We start from the raw sequence: 17,652 nt of genomic DNA on the forward strand, positions 1-17,652 counted from the left end.
GAATCAGCATGTCCAGGGCTCTGTGAAAGAGTAAAAGGTCCCTTGTGCCTTATCTAAGCACTCAAGCTTATATAAGGTTTTGATCTTGCTTTCTCTTTAACTTAATGAGCTTTCAAGATAGTGAACCTTTATTTAGGACTTTTAACATATATTATCCAGTGATTGGGTCAGATGATTATAATTGAATCACCTTATGACTAGGACCTTAAGTAACTTTGAAAAAATATTGTATAGGAGGATTGGTTGAAAGAACTTGGCTGTTTATTTTGAATAAAAGACTTTTTAAGGGCATTAAATTTTTTTTTTTTTAAATTTTTAAAAATCTTTTAATGGTTTTATTAAACAGGAAATTATATTTGTGCTGTTTTGGCTCTAGCTGACAGAAGTAAGAGTAATAGGTAGAAAATGCAGAAAGACAGTTAGACTTGAAAAAAAAATCCTAATAATTGGAGTCATTCAAAAGTGGAATAGATCTTGCAGTAAACTCTAGATTATTATAAAATCACTGGATTTTGGAATTAGGAAGGAGCCTTAGTGGTTACCTAATCAAATAGGTATTTATAAGAATCTCTCTTTCAGCCTATCTAACAAGCAGTCATTTATTCTTTGTGTGAAGACCACAAATGAAGGGGAATCTCAACATAGCATAGCCCATTTCACTTTTGAATAATTGTTTGTTAGAAAGTTTTTTGTTTTCTTAAGTATAAAGTCTAAATTTATTGTTTTTTAACAATAGCTTCTTATTTTTCAAAATACATGCAAATACAGTTTTCAGTATTCACTCTTGCAAAACCTTTTTCCAAATTTTTTTCCTGCCTTTCCCACCTCTTTCCTCCTCTAGACAGTGAGTAATCCAATATAAGTTAAACATGCTCAAGTTCTTCTAAACATTTCTGTATAGCCTATTTCACTTTTGGATAGCTTTGCTTGTTAGAGAAAAAAAATTTTTTATGATATCTAAACATATTTCCACATTTATCTTGCTGTATAAGAAAAGTCAAATCAAAAGGTGAAAAAATGAGAAAGCAAACAACCACCAAAACAATGTGGAAATATGTCTTCTTGCAACACCTACCCACGTTGTTCCCAATTCTATTCTCTGGGTCCAAATAGAACAGGTCTCACCAGACTTCTTTCTATATGACAGCCCTTCAAATAAACACAGCTGTTGTGTTCTCCCTAAGTCTTCTTTAAGTAATACATTCCAGTTTTTGTTGACCAAACCTAATATGGCTTGAACTTGGGGTCCTTTGTTATATGAATTGCTCTCTCCTTCAGATACTCTACAATTTATCAGTGTCTTTTTTACAATACAATAGTTTTTCAAAGTTACTTAAGGTCTTAGTCATAAGATGACTCAATTATAATCATCTGACCTAATCACTGGATAATGTATATTAAAAGTTCTAAAAAAGTGTGGTACAAGAACTAAACATAGTACCCCAGTTTTGGGCTAGCCAGTACAAAATGTAAGTGGCACCATCTCATCCTGTTTCCTTGAAGCTATATTACATTTATTAGTGAAATCCAAAATTTTACTAGCTTTCTCGCATGCCATATCACCCTATTGACTCTTATTGAACCTGTAGTGCACTAAATTCTTTGATATTTTTCATTGAGCTATTGTCTGACTATGTGTTATGATTCTTACAAGGTACTAAGAAAGTGAAATTGATAGAGAATAATTATCTAATTTAGCATGGTTCAGTATGATTGATATGATTGTACAAGGAGATGTTATGGGCCAGAACTTGAAACAAGGTACTAAGTGGAATTGAGACAATGGTTAAATCTAATTTAGCATTGATTTAATCCTACAATCAATAATGGTTTCCTAGTGATGTAATGATTGGAGTATACTCAGTGCACAGCATATAAGCAAGGAGCTCCCACAAGCCCACTCTCAGAGGTGGAGTCAAATTCTTTCCATTTTTCCACCTTTGTGCTGGCTGGAGGCTTTGGATTCTGAGAGAGCTAAAGGCAGAAGCTGGAAAAAACAAAGGATTAGCAGCAAGAGCTCTAGGAACCAATGATAGAGGTAGGCTTCTAAGAAAGCTAACCAGGCTATTTTGAAAGAGACAATAAAGGATCTGAACTTTTAACCCCTGGCTGCAGTTGAGGTGATTATTGGACTGAACTGAGACTAAGGCTGCTTCTGGAAGCTCCCCAAGAAACCTGCTCCCAGAGAACATTATATTTTAGAAAAGAACATAACATTTTGGTGCCCAACCCGGGGTGGGGTGGGGGCCCATTCTTGTTTTTATTAATTTGGTTTAAAAAAACAAACCCAAGTTTAAGAATTAACATTTATCCCTATGAAATTTAATTTTTTTTTCCATTTAGCCTGAAGTTCTAGTCTGTTTGGTTATTTTTGAATTTTGTTATCCAGTGTGTTGTCTCCTTAATTTGTGTTATCATCAAATGTGGTTTTTTGTCTCATGATTCTCTAGATTTCAATTTTATCTAAAGTTCTCAGGATAGAGGTCTATCTCTGAGATCATGTAGTCCAAGTCATAACTGAAGAGGATAACTTGTTTCTATTAATGTAACCTAACTTTTGTTACTTATACTAATTTTGTGCTTATTGTCTGATAACCCTCACTTTTAAAAAACGTATACGCTGTACTTTGAAGTTGATCCAGATATACTTGAAATTAAATAGGAAAAAATGTAATCCTTTTAGATTTAGTCCAATTTTATAGCCTGCCAAGGTACTTTTTGGATTTTGAGACTTTGTCCAATATCTTGTTCTTTCCCTCTAAGTGGTTTCTGGGTTACCTTTCAAATCATTGATTAAAATGTTATGCATAATATTGTCTTTCCTTTAATAAGATAAGATAAACCTTGTAACAGAGAAACCTAATATTTATTAATTTATGATTAGTCTATTTAGTCTCCTAATAATTTACTCTTGTATATTTGTTCTGTTCCTTTGTTGTTACATTTTGAACAATCTTGTTACAAGAAAGTTGGTGGCTAGGGGACTGTCTACTAAAGTGTTAGATACCTTGAGTTCTGCATGGATGAACTGGGTACTCCTAACCAAACTAATTGGAGTATTTAAATCAGTTCCTTTGTTATATTCTTTAGTTTTTTTACTTTTTAAAAAGGTCCTGGAGAATGTTAATTCTGGAAAGGTCCTCTCTGTTTTAAGCCCAGTTGAAAAAATTGGAATAAGAAAATTTTCTTGCTCATTATTACATAGTAAGTTAATAGCAGAACTGTGACTAGAATCAGGTATTTGACCTTCAACACTACTCCCTCCAATATAAATTGTGATCAACTTACTCATTTTTGCATACTAGAATAAATTTTTGATTGTATGATTTTATGTACATGGTACAAATTTAAACTCTACCTTGAAGCATTTAGTGATATCTATCACTTTATCTATCCAGATCTTTCTCCCCTAATGGAAATCTGTTTAAACAAACCATAAGCATTTCTTTAGTTCTTGATAATTTGCTTACCATCCATTCTACTTAAGACTAACTCCTGATTCTCATCAAGTTGTATTGGACTTTGGAATATCCTCTCATCTCTCTTTGCCTGTATAATCTTGACTTATTATTGAAGACCCAGATTTGGTTCCATAGCATTCATAGTATCAATTTCCCAGGCATGCATGGCCACATCTCATCTCTTCTTTCTCTGAAGTTGGAGCATCCATTTGCTGTTATAAATAATAATGTAGATAATATATGATTAACTATTTCCTTGTAGTTCTTGTCTGTGCAATGAGTTTGTAAACTATTAAACTGCAGAAATCTCTTCTTATTTTTTTTCTCCCTTTCAGTGTTAATTTGGCTTTAAATCAAAATTTCAATGATTACTGGGGTGAGGAATTTTGATAGAAACCAAGTGCCCTTTTAGTAAATTATATACAATTCATCTAAATTATTGCTTTTCTTTAGACTTTTGAAGCCATTGTATTAAATATGAAAATATTTCATTTATTCATTTTATTGTCTTTAAAATGATAGTATCTCATAGTATCCAATAGATTACAGCAAACATTTTCCAGAAAAATGTATCTCGAATTTTACGATAGTGGGGAAAATTAGGTTTGCTGTACAAAAATTCATTTCAAGACATCTTTTCAGAAGTACATAACCTATATATAATCCCTTAACCTATATATAAATAAGAGACCATATTTAAATTAAATTTTTTTCAATAATTAAATGTGAGAAAAAACTTCTAATTTGAAGAAATTTAGATTCTAATTTTTTTTTTTTTGAGTTCTGAATATTTTATTGATTTTTGAATCTTGTATGGTTCAGTGAGAAAACTGGGGAGAGGAAAGAAAACCACAGGTAATGAAGATCTCACAGAATAGATCACAGGATAATTCTCCAAGATTTGGTAATTTTAACAATATATTGTCATGATTATTGCTAGATTCTATTTTGTAGGAAAAGATTTGTTTGTAAGACAAAAAGTGGCCAAAAGAGCATTGTTGATACAGTAATGTTTCACTTATGAATCATCTATAATATATTGTTATGAATAAGAAATTGCCTAGCTTTAATCATGTAGCAAAATACAGAATTGTTTCTTTGAAACTGGAGGAAGTCATAGAATTGTGCTATTTCCACTACAAATTTGTCTCATGTCAGCTGAGCTTTTCTCAGTTGAAAACCTAGCCTCATATTTTACTTAGAATTGAGGTCATTTACCTTAAACTTCTCTCCTCCCCCTTCCTTTTTATTTCACAACTTCATTATCCACAATATTCTCCTTAACTTTGATGAGAAAGTAACTCTTCTCCCTAGAGCCAACCCCTCTGCATATATCCTTGAATCCTGCCTAGAAAACCTTTACTACATATCCTACCATTTCTAACATGTCCACCTTTTCTTCTGAAAGTTTATACTCAGTTTTTCTTGGGTAGGTGATTGTTGGTTGTAATCCTAACTCCTTTGCTCTCTAATCCTAAAACCTCTAATCCTTTAATATAGAAGCTGCTCAATCTTTTGTTATTTTGATTATGACTCCATTATACTTAAATTGTTTTCTTTTTGGATGTTTGCAATATTTTTTCCAATTTGGCTGTAATATTCCTGGGAGTTTTCATTTTGGGATCTCTTTTAGGAGGTTATGGATGGATTCTTTAAATTTCTATTTTCCTTGATAATTTTTTGGAAGATGATGTCTAGGCTCATTTTTTGACTATGTCTTTCAATAGACAATTAATTTTTAAAATTTCTCTCCTGGATCTGTTTTTTTAAGGTCATTTGTTTTTCCAATAAGATAATTCATATTGTTTTCAATATTTAAAAAATGCTTTTGGTTTTGTTTTATTGTTTCTGGATTTCTCATAAAGTCATTGGCTTCTATTTGCTCAATTCTAATTTTAAAGGAATTATTTTCCTTAGTGAATCTTTGTACCTTCTTTTCCACTTGACTTATTTTGCTTTTTAAGGCATTCTCTTCATTAGCTTCCTTTCCATCAGTTTCAATTCTATTCCCATTTTTTCCCTCTGCTTTTTGTACTTGATTTTCAAACTCTGTTTTGAGCTCTTTCATATCCTGGGACCAATTTTATTTTTCTCAGAGACTTTGGATATAGGAGGTTTGACTTTATCTTCTGAGTGTGTTTTGATCTCCTAGTAACTTTGTATGCTCAGAATCTCTTTTCTGAGCATACATTTCATTTACTATCTATTATTCAACTTTTAACTCTTAACAAAGTTGGGCTCCGTTTCCAGGTGGAGGGTGTAATGTTTCAAATTTCAGAGGTTTTGTGTAACTGTCTTCAGAGATCCTTCTTATTGAAGGAGAAGTGTGTTTACTACTCTACTGGTCTATACATGCACTCTTTTCTGCCTAAGAATTGTAAAGAAGTTTTGATCCACTTTTGACTGTAAGATTTTGTGTGCTAGTGCTCTTCCTTGTGTTGGGGCTATGAGCAAGGACTCGGTCCCAGGTCTGAGTATGGGCAAATTAACAGAAACCCCTGTAATCACTTTCTGATCATACATTGAATTCCTTACTACTATCTGTTGACTGAGACCTCTGGAAGCCTTTAATGTTTTTGCTGCTGCTGTTGCTGCCACCAGCTGGCTTGCTGTGGTTCCATTCATACCTAGAGCTATAAACACTGCCCGCCTTCTAAGTCATCTTTGGTGAATATGGGCTAAAAGGCATGGAAACCACTAGAGCTGCCACTGAGTCAGAGACCCCAAAGAGCACTCTTGGTTTACTGGAACCTGGCCTGTGCTGGTGAAATCTATGCTGGAGCTTTGTTCACTCATCCTGGTGTGCTGACCTTCTAACTTGTCTTTGGCTGGAAAATTGTTTCAGTCTGTCTTTTTATGGATTCTGATGCTATAATATTTGTTTGGAGTCATTATTTAAAGGCATTTCTAGTAGAGAGAAAGATACCTCCCTGCCTTTATACTGCTGTATCATAACATTGCTTAAAGTAGAAATAATAGTCTTGAGTTGGAAGAGAGCTTAGAAGTCATTTAGTACAGAAGTATCACACTAAAATGGAAACTCGGTAGGCCATATATTGATTTAGAAAACCCAAAAATTAACATAATTTGTGTTATCATGTTTTTATTTTGTTAGGTATTTCCCAAGTATATTTGAATATGTTCTAGCCGTCCACATTCTTCTGGATGCAAGTTTGATACCTTGGATCTAGTCTAAAACATAACCTGAAAAATGAATTTTCCTTTACATTCCTAAGCAACAATTGTGCTGTTTTCTATTTGAAAATATCCACTGATCAAAACTTAATTGCATTCAAAGGCAATTCATTCCATTTTTGGATAGCACTAATTGGAAATTTTTCATCATTGAAATCTGCCTTCTTGCAATTTCTATTCTGTACTACAGAATTCTATACTCTGTGGTCAACTAAACATTCTCTTTTGTTGCTTTGAGTTTTGGATGTTTTGATTGAAGTGGAAGGTGCCATAGTTTCTGAATTCCATATTTAGACAGATAGTATGATAAAGGACTTGTAACATTGTCATCCCTTCCTTATCACAATCATCTTTAAATTTGGGAATATTCTAGAAAATTTAGAGTGTATTGTCATATATTTGCCTTTTAGTTCTTTTAATTACATCCATGCTTATTTATCTTCCTAGCCATTTGAGCTCCCCATTTCTACTTTCATATCATCACTTTTTTTGTTATCCTACCTCAAATCTATTAATCGCTTATAATCAATCATAAATTCCACAGAATGTCATACAAATGGGGGAAACTAAGTATTTAAGTGAGGAACTGGCCTACTAAAATTGTTGTTAGGATCAAGGTATGCTGTTTTATGTGCTTTTTGTTTCTAGGACATTGTGTTGACAAGCTGTTTGTCCGTTTTTAGAATAATGTTTCTAAATTCATAACATAAAATCCCTAAGATTGTAAGGGAAAGTGAATTATAGTAAATTAGGTATCAATTATAGTGAAAATAGATATCAAAATAAAAGTATTTTTAAAAACAAATATAAGGATCTCAGGTAAAGCACACAGGGAGTAGGGAGCAGGGTGAGCCAGATGGCTTGTTCTGGAGAGAATAGGCATTGCTTTTTGGGTATGCTCTTTAAATCTCATAACATTTCATGCTTATGAAGTATTTCTAGTTTTATCAAGTCCTTTCCCCATCACATACCCTGGGAGGCAGAGAATATTAGGGCTGTTAGAGACAGTGTTTTTGATTGTGTAGTAATTTTGAGTTTTGAATTTCACTTGACTTTCGCAAAATGTTTCTCTTTTACAGCTGAGAAAACTGATGTTCAAAGAAATTAAGTGGCTTGATCATTCAGTTATTAATGGTAGAACTGAGATTCAGACCCAGTTCTCTTCAAATCCTGATCCATTTTTCACCATGTTGCTTCCTTTTCTGATTCTCTTGAGAGCTGTTGATCTAAGTATATTATTGTCAGTAAGTGGCTAGCTAATACATTTTGTAAGCTTTAAAGCTCTATATAAATTTAAATTATTAAGTTCCCTGAAAACTGGAATCATAAGCTTTTTATCTTTCCCAACATCTAGCAGAGATACATGTGTTCTTCTCTTGAAGTTTGTGGAGAGCAAACATTTATTTGCAAACATAATTACTTCCTGGATTAATTGCTATATAGAGACAAATCTATGTACTCTATAGGATTTTAAATTTAAATTATTAAATCTTTTTTTTTCTTTTTTTTTTCCTGAGGCTGGAGTTAAGTGACTTGCCCAGGGTCACACAGCTAGAAAGTGTTAAGTGTCTGAGATCAAATTTGAACTCCGGTCCTCCTGAATTCAAGGCTGGTGCTCTATCCACTGCACCACCTAGCTGCCCCCTAAATTATTGAATCTTATTAGGCAAAATGGAGTAGTGTTTTAGGAGAGATAGAGACCTCCTATGGAGTTAAGGGGGAAGGTCTTTTTTTTTTTTATTTTATTTTATAATTATAACATTTTTTTTTTTTTACATTACATATGCATCGGTAAGTTTTTACAACATTACTCCCTTCTGTTCCAAATTTTCCCCTCCTTCCCTCCACCCCCTCTCCTAGATGGCAAGCATTCCCATACATATTAAATATGTTATAGTATATCCTAGATACAACATATGTATGCAGAACTGAATTTTGTTATTGTTGTTGTTGTTGTTGTTGTTGTTGTTGCTGTTGCTGTTGCAAAGGAAGAATTGGATTTGGAAAGTAAAAATAACCTGGGAAGAAAAACAAAAAATGCAAACAATTTATACTCATTTGCCAGTGTTCCTTCTCTGGGTGTAGCTGATTCTGTCCATCACTGATCAATTGGAACTGGATTAGATCTTCTCTATGTTGAAGCTATCCACTTCCATCAGAATACATCCTCATACAGTATTGTTGTTGAAGTGTATAATGATCTCCTAGTTCTGCTCATTTCACTAAGCATCAGTTGATGTAAGTCTCTCCAAGCCTCTCTGTATTCATCCTGCTTTTCATTTCTTACAGAACAACAATATTCCATAACATTCATATACAATGATTTACTCAGTCATTCTCCAATTGATGGGCATCCATTCATTTTCCAGTTTCTAGCCACTATAAAAAGGGCTGCCACAAACATTTTGGCACATACAGGTCCCTTTCCCTTCTTTATTATTTCCTTGGGATATAAGCCCAGTAGTAGCACTGCTGGATCAAAGGGTATGCACAATTTGGCAAGGTCTTTTTAAAGTTATGTTCTTATAGGTACTTGATACACACACACACACATACACACACACACACACACACACACACACACACAAAATATTTTAAAATAACCTAACATTGACTCTTTTTGTATTATATTACAGGAATTCTAATGAGCCTTTGACCTTCAACTTTTTACTCGCTGGAATGTGTTATCAAGTTTGGGTACAGTGCCTTCAGAACCAACATGTAACAGATGAATGTCACTTTATACAAGTTGCTACTTCAAGCTGCAGTTTTGACTCTGTAGGACCCCAGTGTCTTCAAGCTTGAATTTCAGTTTGTTGTTGTAAACAAAATAAAACAAGTTCATGTAGTGCTTGCTCTAGCTTGAGTCATCATGAGTAGCAGTGTAGGAAAAGAAAAAGACTGTAAAGACAAAGACCCTAAAGTGCCATCAGCCAAGGAAAGAGAAAAGGAGGCAAAGGCCTCTGGAGGTTTTGGAAAAGAAAGCAAAGAAAAGGAACCTAAGACCAAAGGGAAAGATGCCAAAGATGGAAAGAAAGACTCCAGTGCTGCGCAGCCAGGTGTGGCTTTTTCTGTGGACAATACTATCAAACGTCCCAATCCAGCTCCTGGGACTCGAAAAAAATCTAGCAATGCTGAAGTGATTAAAGAACTAAACAAATGCCGGGAAGAGAATTCAATGAGATTGGATTTATCCAAGAGATCTATACACATGCTTCCTTCATCAATCAAAGAATTGACACAACTAACAGAACTATATTTATACAGTAACAAATTACAGTCTCTCCCAGCAGAGGTAGGCTGTTTAGTGAATCTAGTAACACTGGCACTGAGTGAAAACTCACTGACCAGTTTGCCTGACTCTCTTGATAACTTGAAGAAGCTTCGCATGCTTGATCTACGACATAACAAACTGAGGGAAATTCCTTCAGTAGTGTATAGGCTAGATTCTCTCACCACTCTTTATCTTCGTTTTAATCGAATCACTACTGTGGAAAAGGATATCAAAAATTTGTCAAAACTCATCATGCTTAGCATTCGGGAAAATAAAATCAAACAACTACCTGCTGAAATTGGTAAGAGATTTTTTATTGTGATGCTTTTTCTTTAAAATGGTTAATATGCTAAATATTTTTATAAAGAATTATAGGTTTGTGTCAGTAAATTCATAAATTTTTTTTTAACTTTCACTATACGACTTTCAGCAAATTTCAATTCTTGAGCTTTTTTAGTAGTATCAATATGATATAATATGATATAATATAATCCTAAGAACTATTGTATAAGTGTTATGACCCTCAGAATGTACGTATAATGAATTCAGACAACTGTATATAGATGCGAAGGTACATCTTTCACATGAAGATTGTTCTTTTGTTAAATGGGGGAAAAAATCATATAATCTTAGAATTGGAATGAGTTTCAGAGATCATTCAGTTATACCTCTGTCTCCAGGTTAAATCCCTTCTCAACAGCTGATCATCAAATTTCCACCTGAACAATTCCAGGGATGAGAAAAATCTCTATTTTCTGCATCAGCCTATTCTGTTTGAGGACTATTCCAATAGTAACTTTTATTTCCTTGTAATTAGTCTCAAAATGATTGCTTCATTACTACTACTTAATTGTCTTGATTCTATCCTTTTGAGTGAAATGGAAGGATTAACTCTAACTCTTCTTCTACAACTGTTCACATATCTTGCTGCCTCAAAGTTTTATCTGTGCTTTACACCCATTTACTTTGATTACTCTTGATATGGCACAGCTTTATGTCCCTTAAAACTATATTTTTAATTTACTCTGAATCTAGCCTACCTAATCAATGTCCTTCCTAAAATATGATGTATAGAACCAAACATTAGTTCAAGAATGGTCTGAATAGTGCAAAAGATATTGGGATTGTCATTTAATTTGTCTTAAATATCTTTCATAAGACATTTTTGGCTGCTATATCAAACCACTGATTCATGATGAACTTGTTACACACACACACACACACACACACACACACACACACACACAGCCACACACACACAAATTTCTCACATGATCTGCTTAACTATATCTTCCCCATCCTTCCCCTCTTTTCTAAATAGAGGGCAGCTAGTGGCATAATTGATAGGGTCCTGGCTCTAGAGTCAGGAAATCTGTGTTCATATCCAGCCTACCCAATGTAATAACTCTAGGCAATTTATTGAATGTCTGACTCAGATTCCTCATATATAAAATCAGGTTAATAGTATCACCTACTTCTCAGGATTGATAGAAAACTCAAATCAGTTAATTATTCTCTCCTTTTCCTTTTAAATGGAGTTACATCAAAAAGTTTACATTCTGTGATTAGAGTTATTACTGTTTTGAACTATTGGCCATGCAACTAACAGAAAAAAAGAAGCATTTTTACATTTTCAGATATGTCTTAGATGGTTGGTTTAGTTGTTGGAAAAACTAGCATAGTGCTTTCTACCTAGTACTCAGTTATAAGCATTTATTAAAAATCTACTGTGTGCCAAGAACTGTGCTAAATACTGAAATACCTCCTGAAACTGCTCTTCATCACTGCCCACTTACCCCCACCCCCACCACAGTTCCTTTTTGGAGGAAGGCAACATGAAAATAAGGGTTCAAAGTATATATAGGATAAACTGGAGATCATTAACAAAGAGAAGAGAGTAGCAATTAGGGAGATCAGGAAAAGCTTCTTTTGTTGTTGGTGAGATTTTAACTTGAACTGGAAGGAAGGGAGGGAGGGGAGATGAGGAAGAAGAGAATTCCAAATATGGGGGACACCCATTGAACATTCATGGAGGTAAGAGATAGATTAGCAAAAAGGCCAAAACAGTACAATAAACATATAATAAATGATAAATGAATTTATTTTTGAAAATCTTAGATGCTATATTACATTATGCTTTTCTGAGCTTAAGCCACTTGTAGTTTTCATTTTGGACTGATAAAATTACTTCAATCACAGTTTTCTTAGATATCATAAAAATGGTTTAGTAGTATTCATGCATTAAAATGTTTCAGATAATTGTTTAGAGATTCTCTCCCATATGTAGTTTCTTCTATAGCTTTTAGTTTCAGTACAAAATTTAATTAAAATTCATACTAATACTCTTATTGTAGAACTAAATAATATCAATATAAAATCTAGAACACTGAATATGTCAATTTTTGGGTTTTCTTCCTGCAGAAAGATGTATTTCTTCTTTTAATTCTTAGACATTAGTCTAAAAATTTGACTTAAATGAAAACAATTATACAAGTCTTTGTCAGTAAAGTCTTATATGATAGAGCTTACCAAATTAGGAGATTTAAGAAGGGCTTATTCCTTGACAAAACTAACACTACTTCAGATCTCTTTCCCAATTTCTACTATGTAAATTTTGGTTTAGCATCTTTATCAAAAGGCATATTTTATTATAGTCTTGCATATGCATAAGCATATTTTAAAGTTACCTTATTATTTTATTACTGTAGTAGAAAAAACTTTTTTCTTGATCCTGGATACAATTTTGTTTTTCATTATTTTTTAAAAATTATTGTCTTTTAGAATAATGCTAACCAGAGTAGAAAATCTCAGGGAATGTATGAGTTAAGTACTGATTATAAAAATATAAAGTTAGTTAAATCATTCAGAGAATAAATTTTATACTTTTATTTTTATTTCCTCTTTCATAGAGCATCAGATAACCATAATTCTAAAACATGGGATATTTTCTAAGACTATTCCTAATAATATGACTTTTAAGTTTCTTAAGTAAGGCTGAAAGTAGTTTCACAGTATAGTTTTTCTGAATATAATGCCTCTAAATAGATATTGCACTTTAGACATGAAAGGAAATTTAAATACAGTGCATACGTAACAGATGACTATTGAATGAATTTGTTGAAAAGAATGCTATTCATATGTTCTATAGAGTGAACAAATAATAAATGTCATATTTTCCATTATTTCCCATATGTCATAGTCTTGTATGTGTACTTTCTTTTATTAACTAGCTGGTCTTTTGAAAGTAGGATCTTTGTTGTATCTTTATATTAAACTGTAGAGTCTAGCACGGTGATTTACAGATACTTGCTGTTTTTCAGTATTTTTTGTTTTCATTGAATAGGCTATTGTTTGTAGTGGTATGAATTTAGGATTCTTAAACTTTTCCCACTTACAACCACTTTTTTGCCTGAAATTTTTATGTGACCCCCTGGCATACAGGTATATAAAATAGGAATACAAATCAAACACTGATAATAAATTTTGCAACCCCACATTTGGTTACAAGACCCAATAGGGGGTTGACAACCAAGTTTAAGAAGTTAGGGCATAGATTATCAGAAACTGACAGAGAGGTAAAGGGATTCGAAGATTTGTCATTATTTTATTAAATGCTGCTTCTAATATGGATGCCAGAGTTTTGAATTATTTATTTTCTTTCCATTTGTTTGACTATATGGCTGGATATAATTACATCTAGTTTTTTTCCCCTTAGACCTGTGATTTTATTTATACTGGGATCAGCAGTTTATTTGAATCTTAGAGATAAATCTGTAGTTCTCAAAGGGTGTGTCTCAAGTACTTCCTAACTAGAGCTCCATATTCCCCATTTTCTGCATTCAGTTGCAGATTTTTCTCTACCTAGTGTGTCATAAGATCTGCAGATCTGCTAGTGGATATCTTAGAAGTAGTGAAGGAGGGGAAATGCAAGAGTCCCAAGTCCCACTTATAGGTCTAGAAATCTGACCACTTGACAATGCTTCTTTATTGCTAAACATTCAGCATCTTCATGTTAAAAAATATTGATCTGAGAGCAAAAAAACCCCAAGAAACAGTAGCAGCAACAACAAACATTTGATATATCCTTTTAGGGAGATAAATTATCCATTAAAAGATTATGTGCCTTATGGTTACATAGCTAATCTGTAAAATACAGGACATTAGCCCTGGTATTCATGACTAAAGTTAGTTTTCTATTCATTACATTACACTACTTTTTATTTGGCTTTTGTATCCCACACAGAAGTATATTTGAAGAGGCTGACATATTAGTAATTATAGCCCAGTATTCAATTTTTGATAGCAGACTTGGAATCAGCTATTACACAGAGAAGTACTTTGTTCCTTTTTTTTTTAATTATTATTATAATAATATAATCATAATTTTTAAATTATGTATAAATTTAGGTAGAGACCAATGCAGATAATTATGATACTCTTAATGCTATTTCATGTAAGAAATTAAGGACTTGTGGTTTGGAATTAAAGTCAGAACTGTGAATAGAAAATAGTAAAAGTGATCTCGAGTAACAATAAGCATATGAATATAAAGAACCAGAGATACTATACTTGACAGAATCCAGGAAAAACTTAGACTAGTACTGTATCCCCTTTCAGTAATGCTATCTGTCATTTTAACTGTTTTCATTTTTAAGTTTATAAAGTGACTCAAAATTCTAATCTTGCTCATTCCTAAAGTACTTTCATTATGCTCAGCGTAGGTCTAGACAAGATACTGATGGCCTTGTGAGCAGAGAATGGAGCAAATACAAGAGACTATAAAATTGACAATATAAAGTAGTTGAGTAGGTTTGGGAAGTAAGGGATAGATAGGAATGAGGCAAAAATGACTGAAGTTGCAAATCTAGGTAACATGAAAAATGGTGATAGTCTAGCATAAACTGGGAACTTTGGACAAGGAAACAATCTAGAGAGAAATAATGTTGAATTTGATATATTAGTAAGACATCAGGTTCATCAAGATCTCCCTCTCCCCCCCCCCCCCCCCCACAAATAAAATTAGTTGTAGAATTTTGACTATTTATTTAGTAGTCCAGACTGCCTATCTTCACAACTAACCTGGACTATGGTTATCTTCAGCAATCTGAAACATTTAAGTAGATATATTTTTACTTTGGGTGGAGTTCCAAGTATGTCATATAGTTCTGACTCATAGGTTAGACTACAAAGGCAGACAATTGCTCTTCTTAGGCTAAAATACTAAACTTGATTTATTACTTGTATAGCTGGGACAAGGAAAATATAAGTTCACTTTTACCTTGGACACATTGACTTTGTGACTTAGGCACTCCTTGCCCTAGGCAGTCTATGACTGATAAATTGCAAAACAAGTGCCAACTTGCATTGGTAGAGGGAGTTTCCTGACTAAGAAGCCCCATGTCAATGAAATCATAGGTGTGATTTTAAAAAGTTGGACACACTAGATTAGATGAAGGAACATCACTTTGTATAAGGAAACTTTACTTTGTTAAGTATTGGTTCTTTTTCTATTTGAGTCTCTGTTTTTCTTTCTTGAATTTAAGGTCAATTATTGGAACACAAGAAAAGATAAATAAATACAACTACCAAAGAAACTGCAAGTGATGGTATAAATTATCTAATCTTTAGAGGTGGTTAAAAAAAAAGAAACTAAAAAAGACAAAGATACCTTTTGGGTTTAAAAAAAAAAAAAAGAAAAGGAGATTTCTTTGTGAAAGTACCCAAAAGGATAAAGATGAAAGTAGATGTAAAGCCATTGGAGAAATTATGGTGGATGAGCAGTCTTGAAACACTATGGACTAATATTACCTCCCTACTCCCCATAAATCAAAGTATTATGTGAGAGTTTCTATAACTAAACTACATTAATAAAAAGGTAAGGAATAGGTAGAAAATAGAGGGGAATATGTCTTATAGTTTAATCAATTTCATTGGCAAAAAAACAAGGAGATATACTAACTTTTATAGTCTATTATTAGAAAGGGAAAAGGGCTATGGGAAAGTTGTGGCTTACAAAAGGACATTGAAACAGGAGGAAATAAAAGGGAAAACCTTGATTCAATGGGAGGGAGAGGAGTTTCACCAAAGAACACTCTAGTGGGAGGGGTGAAATCTGTAATGGGGGATGAACCTTAAAATCTGCAGGAAAATGCTACAGAACTAAACTACTACTTCTGAGAGTACTTATTTTCTTTGTCCATGGACAACCTCTTGTCTAAGAAGAGAAATTGGGACTCTGGAGTACAGCTGGCACACAGAAAGGTGGGAGAACACAGCTTCAGAGAGGACATTGCTTAGCAGAGCAGAAAGAAAATAATCATGGGGAGGAGAAAGGGTAGAATTGGACTAGACAAATTAGAACACAGGGGAATTTCTATCATGAGGCAATGATTCTTCTTTTTTTTTTTTTTTTTTTTTTAAATCCTCTTGAATTTATATATCTGAAAGACATAGTAGGGGGAAAAAAAAAAAGGATGAGGTAATGGATCTGCAAGACCATGACATATTAATTGGTTAGAAGAGGGAACTTAAACTTGATACTTAAAAAAATTTTGAATCTCCATTTTGAGGAAGGATCCAAAAGTCATGCTTTATTCTCTGAATTTTGCCTGCATGTCTCTCACCTCTGTTTCCATGGTCTCTCTCTTCTATTCCATCACTCCCTTTGTGAATTCTATAATCTTGGACTTTGCCACTATATATCAGCTATCTTCCTCTTTAGGCATTCTTTTCTTATTGATAAATTCCATCTGCAACCTTTTGAGAAGAGTCCCAGACTAGTCATTCTTTATTCTTTAGACTTTGTCATTATGCTTTAACTACTTCCCTTCTTTTTCCTCTTGCCATGTTTTCTGTATTGTATTTCCCATTAGAATGTAAGCTTCTTGAGAGCAGGGATTGTGTCTTGCTACTTGGATTTATATTATCTTTAATGCTTAGCACAATACACAGTAGGTGCTTACTGTGTATAAATGCTTGCTTACTGAATGCTTATTGTTGTGAATCAATTTGACTTAATTCCATGAAGAATGCAAAGAAGCTAAAATAGATAAGTGGCAGTGTGGAAAAGCTCTGGGCCTGGCTTCAGGAACATGCAACTTCATCTGAGATGAGATAATGTTTGTTTAAAACACTTAGCACAGTGCCTGGAAAATAAAATAACAAGTGCCATAATAAAAATTCTCTCTTCCTTCTTTAAAAAAGGAATAAGTATTTAAATTTTAAAAGAAAGAACATTTAAAATGAATAAAAATTGAATAAATTAATGAAGGGAAGATAAAGAAATCCTTTTAAAAAGTGCAGAATTAGAAAATGTTTCCACCCTTCCTCTAAAGAAGTTAAAGCAGGGGTTAATAGGGAGAGTTGGATGTGGATTTTGAATTAACCACTTAACAGAGGGAGAAAGCAAGGGGAAAAGAGTAGAAAAATTCCATAATTATATGAAAGGAAAGCAATTAGTTAAATAAAACTTTAAAATTAGGAAAAGATTTAAAAACAAGATAGGATGGTATAAAAGATGAAGAATAGAGAACCTTTGGGAGTTTGGTAGCCTTAAAGCGGTCTAAGCAAAATTAATCCACAGGTACAGATTACATGATTTCCAAAGGGAGAGGAACAAAATAGAAAATCAAAAAAATGTGAGAAACAAATGAAGGAAATGATAACTCTCTCATAACTTTAAAACGAATAGACTAAAAATCCACAAATGAAAAGATTACATAA

General features: G+C 33.2%; 1 protein-coding gene across 3 annotated transcripts in view; it reads left to right on the top strand.

Annotated features, from left to right (window-relative positions):
* The window catches only part of SHOC2 (SHOC2 leucine rich repeat scaffold protein), a 158,835-nt gene that overhangs the window by 57,728 nt on the left and 83,455 nt on the right, over positions 1 to 17,652 (top strand). For all 3 annotated transcript variants that reach the window (XM_074295577.1, XM_074295576.1, XM_074295575.1), the window contains one exon: positions 9,293 to 10,231. In XM_074295577.1, coding sequence (XP_074151678.1) covers positions 9,529 to 10,231 — 703 coding nt within the window. In that variant the 5' untranslated portion in view covers positions 9,293 to 9,528. The remainder of the gene's footprint in view (positions 1 to 9,292; positions 10,232 to 17,652) is intronic.

Source organism: Sminthopsis crassicaudata, chromosome 2 (assembly GCF_048593235.1).
Source record: "Sminthopsis crassicaudata isolate SCR6 chromosome 2, ASM4859323v1, whole genome shotgun sequence".
In the NCBI taxonomy this organism is placed as follows: Eukaryota; Metazoa; Chordata; class Mammalia; order Dasyuromorphia; family Dasyuridae; genus Sminthopsis; species Sminthopsis crassicaudata.